General features: G+C 29.5%; 1 protein-coding gene across 1 annotated transcript; it reads left to right on the top strand.

Annotated features, from left to right (window-relative positions):
- The first annotated feature begins 4,909 nt into the window (after positions 1 to 4,909).
- Positions 4,910 to 7,075, top strand: LOC123217630 (zinc finger protein JAGGED-like). Its single transcript, XM_044638719.1, has 5 exons — positions 4,910 to 5,115; positions 5,229 to 5,326; positions 5,511 to 5,642; positions 5,876 to 5,960; positions 6,259 to 7,075. Coding segments are annotated over exons 1-5 (768 nt in total). The 5' UTR covers positions 4,910 to 5,113; the 3' UTR covers positions 6,710 to 7,075.
- The last annotated feature ends 674 nt before the right edge of the window (positions 7,076 to 7,749 follow it).

The raw sequence follows: 7,749 nt of genomic DNA on the forward strand, positions 1-7,749 counted from the left end.
TATTATAATATATTACTTATTTTATATAATAAAATTTATATAATTATAAATATTATATTATAATATAATTTTATATTTTATAAAATATATGTAAAAGCAGTCTGGGTTGGCGATAAGGGAAATTGGCCTGTAGCATTAATGTAGGGTGGGCCCACTTTTATAAAGCAAAACATGATTTATATATATATATAATTATTTAATTTTATATATATATATATATATATATATATATATATATAATTATATTATATATTAATATATGATATATTATATTATATTTTAATTAGAATAATATAATTATATTATATAATTATATATTATATACTATAATATTATCATATAATAATATATTAATATAATATATAATATATTATAATTTAAATAATATTATTATAATATAATATTACATATATAATATAATATATAAAAAATATATTATATATAATTATTACCAGGGGTTGGCGGCATCGCCAACCCTTGGTTATATATATTATATATATAATATATAATATTATATTATAATATAATTTTATATTTTATAAAATATATGTAAAAGGAGTCTGGGTTGGCGAGAAGGGGAAATTGGCCTGCAGCATTAATGTAGGGTGGGCCCACCCTTTATAAAGCAAAGCATGATTTATATATATATATAATTTTTTAATTTTATATATATAATTATATTATATATTTATATTAATATATGATATATTATATTATATTTTAATTAGAATATTATAATAATATATTATTTATATTATTATAATTATTATTTTATTATAATAGTATATTAATATTAAAATATATTATTATAATATTAAAGATATTCTAGTATTAATAATTATATATTATAATATATTATATAATTTTATATAAATTATATATTATATAATTATATTATATAATTATAAATATTAAATATAATATATTATATATTAATATAATTATAATTATATTATAATATTATATAATATAATATAATATAATATATATATATATATATATACATATATATTATAATATTTAATTATTAATAATATAATATATATAATATTATATTATAATATATAATTATATATATTAATAATATAATATATAATATATTAATATTAAGTATATTTGTATATTTAATATTATATATAATATTATATATTATATATATAATATATAATATATAATTATCAAAGGTTGGCGGGGTCGCCAACCCTTGGCGTCGCCAAGGGTTGGCGATGCCGCCAACCTTTGGCAATATATATATATATATATATATAATATAACATATTGTAATATTATAATATTATATATATAATTATATATTATAATATATTATATATATTAATATATATATTATCAGTTTATATATTATATATATTAAATTAAATTAAATTATATTATAATATAATATATTATATAATATAATATATATTATATTATAATTAAAATATAATTATATTATATATAATAAATAATATTAATATAATATAATATATTATATTATATTTAACATATTATAATATAAAATATTATATAATATTATAAATAATATTATAATATATTATATATTATATTATATTATATTATAATATTATATTATAATATAATATTATTATATTATATTGCAAAGGGTTGGCGTGTCTGCCAGTTTTTTTATATTATAATGGGTTATGCCAGTTTTTTATATTAATATTGGGTTGGCGTTAGGTGCTCTGCTTTTAATGGGTTGGCGTAACGCCAACCCCCAAAAAATGTTGTTTTTTTTTAGTTTTTTTTTTAAATTAAATATCAATCTTATTTTGAAATCTGAAATCCACAAAATAAGGTTTCATGAGTCCATCAGCAAGTTTTTTTTCCAGTTTCTTTTAATTAAATATCAATATAATATAATAAAAAGAGTTAGCGTCAACACCCACATTTTTATTCTGTCAATCTTTTTAACTTTTTTTTTCAGTAAAGAATTCGTAATCTGAAATCTGTTTCTTTTTTTAGTTTTTTTCCTTTCTTTTTTTGTTTTTGAAACACTTATTATATTTTCTATATGATTCTTTTATCATTTAAAAGAAGAGGAAGAAGAGGAAGAAGAGAGAAAAAAGTTGCAGAGAAGGAGAGAGAAAATATCTGCATGAAAGATTGAAGAGGGGTATTTTGGGAAAGGTGAGTACTGTTGTGGTATATTTGTGAAAGCTTTAGAATAGGTGATAATTTTGTATAGACGGAATAAAATAGTGGTAAAAATTTTAATATCCCTTTTCTTTATATTTAAGTATTAATATTGTTTTAATAAAAATTAGAATGAAACAAATACAAAGAGTATATCCCAGCCGAATTGAGTGTAGAGTCTAATTGAGTTCGCATTTAAATAATAATATTTCACTCAAGTTTGAAGTTATTCAAATGAGTGTATTGTATTAAAAACTACAATGAAATAAATAATATTATTAATTAGATAATTAATATTATTGAATGAAAAAATGCATAAAACTCAAATTGAGTTATCAATCTAAACCTCTATCATGTAATCGACTCAATTGTACTGAGCCATTGATTAAATTTGAACCAGACCACTCTTATTTAATCTTGACGTGGAAGAGTTATGAGAAGCCGAAATTAATCTTTCATTCCAGGAGAAAAAGAAAGATGAATGTTGATTTTTTTCTTGAAGTAGCTTGATTACAAGAATAAGGAGTTCGCAGAAATCGGAGGAAGATCAAGTGTATTGTATAACATATATAGAAATGGGTTCTATATAAGAAGATTCAGACCAAAAAAAAAAAAAAAAAAAGAAACTGGGAAATATATTGAAGGGAAGATTAAATGATGGTTAGAAGGACCACTGAAAGGAAATGAAAGCAATAATGGGTGATCTGTGAGTAACTTTGTACCAGCTGCAAGATGGCGTTTTGCATTGCTTGCTTGCTGAAAGCAATCTATTATACTTATTGTAATCAAAACAAGATACAAGTAGAGTGGTCCATGAACCACCTGCTGATGTATTTGACAAAACTACTGCAATTGCTACTCAGAGAGCCAACCCGACTACTTATTAATTTTCACCAGCAATGCCCGACCAGCTCCATGCTGTGCTTAATTGCACTCATCAATTAGCTCTTACTCCAAGGAAAAACCATGGACAATCTCTCAAATATCATGGTGTTCATGCTGTTTCTTATTGAGGACATGAAAATATATAAGGTATGTTTTGAGATCATTCTATATAATATATGAAGTGAGTTGGGAGGATTAACTATGTTTATCAAGCTGTATTAAAATTGAGAAATTACAACACTCCTACACAAATCTCATATTAATAAAACAAGAAATATGCTAAGCATGTATGAATATTTCATATCGTTGAGGTACTAAAACAAGACTGGTAAAATAATTTATGAATTCTAAAACTATCAATACACATTCTAAGTTGCAAATCCCAAAAACAAATTAGGGAAAACGACAATTTCCCACCAAAGTTTTACTCTAATATCAAAAGTACATCTGCAACAGTTGAAAAATCTAAATACCCATTCATAGGCTAACTTCTGTTACTATTTTTTATTAGAGGGAAGGGTAAAATCATCATTTTTTTTAAACCCTAAAAATTTACAACATTTTCTCTCATTAGTTTAGAAATCTAACATTTTTCCCTTAGGATTATTTTTTAAAAGTAACTATTTTCCCCAATTCAAATTTCCTAACAAATGACGACTGCTCTTTCCCTCTTGACGATGGCTCTTCCTTCAACACCTTCTCTTCATCTGAAACTCTCTCCCTTCGGTTGGATTTCGTCTGGACGATGAAGGTGTCATCCAGACGAATAGTCGTTGCTTGGACGATGATGATGCATCTAGACCAAGGGTAGACACTAGAAATGATAAACCCTTGGTTTGGAAGTGTTGTTGTTGTCTAGATGATGGTAATTCATCATTCAAACGAAAGGTTTTGTCTGGATTTTTCGAATCTAGATGAAATCTAGTTGGAGAGAGAGGGCTTCAGACAGAGAGAAGACATTGGAGGGAGAGTCATTGTCGGGAGGGAAAGAACAGTCATTATTCGCCAAAAAATTTGAATGGGGAAAAATGTCATTTTTTAAAATTAATTATAGGGGAAAAATGTTAGTTTTTTAAATTAATGAGAGAAAATAAAGATTTAACCTTCTCTCTAATAGAATATTTTAATAAAAGTTAACTTATGAGTGGATATTTGAGTTTTTCAACTGTTATAGGTGTGTTTTTGAGATTATGCTAAAATTTGGATGGAAAATCGTCCTTTGCCTAACAAATTATTGATGGACTATGTATCTAAAGGCAAAGTTGTGTAAATGGTTGTCCAAAGGCTGAATTTTATAATAATTAAATAGTTTATATACTGTTAAATTGTTACGTTATAATATTTATGATCAAATCCATGATTAGGATGTTGGCCAGTGAAATAGACACACAACATCAATGAAAAGGACTGTGAGTGAGGGAAGCAGGAAATTCCAAGGAATAAAACAACAGCTGGGTTTGTATCCCAACTTAGATCACAAAACCCTAATAATCAGATTTTGATAGTAACAGTTCCATGATCCATGGCAAGAGCCAGATAAAAACAATCATCACCAGGAGAGGAGATCCGCAAAACCCTTAACCCTGGGACCATTTAATATGTGAGATGTATAATTAGATGACATAAGAATTTCTATAGAAATCTAGTAAGTATCAATATAAAAATATATTGGAATTTGATTGAATGATTGAAGATGACACTACTAGTTCAGGAAAGAGTTAGTTAGCTCATCTTCTCAATAAGGCAAACGTCCTTCTCAATCCCTAACTCATCATCTAATTACACCTGCTTAAGCCTCTTGCTCTTTTTAAAGTCACGAGAACCACTGTCCCTTCTTGTTCTTTCAATTTAGAGAGAGAGATAGGGAGAGATGAGTCCAGAGTGGGTGGCAGAGAAAACTGATAGAGAACTTTCAAACCTCCTTTCTCTCTACTTCACTCAACTAGTCTCCATACAGTCTCAAACTGAAGCAGTCTTATAATTTTCTAAAGCTTTACTTGTATCTTCCCATCTGAAAGATTGTTTAGTTTATATCTTTTTTTTTTCTTTCCGTCTTTCGCTCACTGTATGTACCATGTAGGTCTTCTCCCACACTTCCCATTCATCGATTCTTTCTCTCTTCTTACTCCCTCACTCTACGTATCTATCTATCTATCTTCTCTGTTAAACTTTGTTTTTTAATTTTGCAGGAGGCCGGAGAAAAACTCTTTGGACCTCAACAACTTGCCTGAAGATTTCAGTAATAGAGATGGCAAACAAGTCATTGATGATTCCTCTTCAGCTTCTGGTAAATACCAATTAAATTCACTAGAGCTTAAGATTAAAAACAACCATGTGCAAAAACAAAAATAATGTAGATGGAGTTGATACTTTATAATTTTTATTTTTCCAAACATGATTTGGGTAATTAGCATTGTGTGGTCTCATCGAAGTTGCTTTCATTGGTTTTGGTTGTGTCATTCTTGGAACAGGCTATAGGAAAAAGAAAGGCGGCGCTAAGGAAGGGAAAGATGAGTGCGGGAAGGTCTATGAATGTAGGTTTTGTTCCCTCAAGTTCTGCAAATCTCAAGCTCTCGGAGGACACATGAACCGCCACCGACAAGGCAACTCATTTCTTTCTTTCTTTCTTTCTACTTGCTTTCACCAACAAAGTTTGTGCCTGCCTTCATACAATTAAACAAAAGAGAAAAAGGAAAGAAAAAAGAAAGCTCAAGTCTTGTCAATCTTGAGGAAAACGAAGTTCATAGCTAGGTTTTCTTTTTTCTGCTGAATCTGTCTGTGAGGGTTTTGATTTGATTTGTGTTGTTGTTGATGTTTGTTCATTGGTTGCGCTCAGAGAGGGAGACAGAGACACTGAGCCGGGCTCGTCAGCTCGTCTTCGGTAACGATAACCCAGCCGCTCAGGTCCCTTCTCATCTAGGGTATGTTTATCTATTCATTAATTTTTCATCTTTTTTCTTACCACTGTTCATTTTTTGAGGTTTCACAAGATACCCAGAAATTGTTTCACTTGATTTCAATAATGTCTAACATCAAGGAAGATTTTTATTTTTATTTTTAACTTTATTTTTAAACTCTTTTGGACGAAAAAGTTGATAACAACGGAAGGAGCATTATTATTGTGATCGAGATTCGAGACCAAAAATGGAAAAAATCATCATTTTCTTTTTGTTGTTTTGTTTTTTATGACTGAAATATAATTTTTATTCTTATCACGAGGTGCCATCCAATCGCAGCAGGAAGTTACCATACAGCAGGTCATATTGGAGATCCATTCAGATCAGTCCACCCACCAAGACTATTCACTGGTTCTTCTACAATAATTCCACCGCCACAACCACCGCCTTACTCTTACCCTTCACCTTCACGTCTTACTTCCTACTGCACTCAGTATCCTCCTCCTCATCCCATGAACGAGTACTACGTCGGCCATGTCCTCACCAGCCGTTCTTCCCATTCTCATTCACAATACCCTCACCAAAACCTAAATTACATGGGTGCACCGGTTGGGTCAAACTACACATGCATTGGCGCGCCTGTCAGAGGACACGGGTTCATGGCGGGTTCAAGCCGTGGCAGTAGCGCAGACTTGAGTGGAGCATCATCCGGAGGGAGAGACGGGTCACTGCGCAATCAGGAGGAAGGATTGAATTGGGTTCCGCCTTTCTAGCCAACAACAATATGGTTAAGTAAGGTTTAAGTAGGACTGGATGATGAACAAATGAAAATAATATCGAAAGAATTGATCATGTGGTTTCACACGGCACCCAGAGAGCCAGAGAGACATAACAAACAGACAAATGGGGTCACGCAAGGAAGGACAGAAAGAGAAGTTTCTGGTTTATGTACAGGAGATTGGGTTTTGGGGAAGGCATTTTGAGATCATGTGCACACTCAGCTAGTTTGGCTTTGAGCTATGAGGATCGTTGTACAATGACCATTTGTTAAAAATAGGAACCAGAGCTTTGGATATATTGGACAAGAAGTTACATATGAACTGAAAGTCCTTAACCATCTTTTTGCATTTGCATGCCAATGGTGTTTGTTTAATATATTTTGGCCAAAAGACTATTTCCCACCAGAGGTTTGATGCCAACCTAACTTTTTATTCATTTATTTTCAAAAATCTAAATACCCACTTATGTGTTAATTATAACCCCTATAATTAGAAGTAAAATAGTCATTTAAAGATTTTTATTTAAACAAAAAATTTATTTTTTTTACATATTAATTTTGAAAACTAACAATTTTTCCTCAAACTTAGTTTTAAAAAATTACTTTTTCACCCCAATTATATAAGGTTATATATTTTAGAGTTATTAGTTGTCTCCCTCAAATTTTGAAACATTACACTTACACCCTCAAAACTTCATTCCACCTTTCTTTCTCATGATTGAGCTTCCCAATGATTCACTCTAGCAGCATCTCCCCTCCATTCTCAGTGGTTTCTCGATGCTAGAACTACAAAAAATTTGACTAAAATGGTCAAATTTTTGTGCATGAATTTATGCAAATTTACACAGATTTTTGGTGGATCCTATGTCAAGAAGCCATTGGGGATGGAGGGGAGATGCCATCAGAGTGAATAATTGGAAAGAACTGTCATAAAAAAGATAGAATAAAGTTTTGGGGGTGTAAGTGTAATGTTTCAAACTTTGAGGGGGGTAGGTAATAACTCTAAAATATAAAATCCTGAAAACTCTATATAAT

This window comes from Mangifera indica, chromosome 5 (genome assembly GCF_011075055.1).
Source record: "Mangifera indica cultivar Alphonso chromosome 5, CATAS_Mindica_2.1, whole genome shotgun sequence".
Taxonomy (NCBI): domain Eukaryota; kingdom Viridiplantae; phylum Streptophyta; class Magnoliopsida; order Sapindales; family Anacardiaceae; genus Mangifera; species Mangifera indica.

Excerpts from the sequence above, each read along its gene's own strand:
- LOC123217630 (XM_044638719.1), top strand. Across the intron at positions 5,643-5,875 it reads CATGAACCGCCACCGACAAG|AGAGGGAGACAGAGACACTG; the intron begins GCAACTCATTTC and ends GGTTGCGCTCAG. Across the intron at positions 5,961-6,258 it reads CAGGTCCCTTCTCATCTAGG|GTGCCATCCAATCGCAGCAG; the intron begins GTATGTTTATCT and ends TCTTATCACGAG.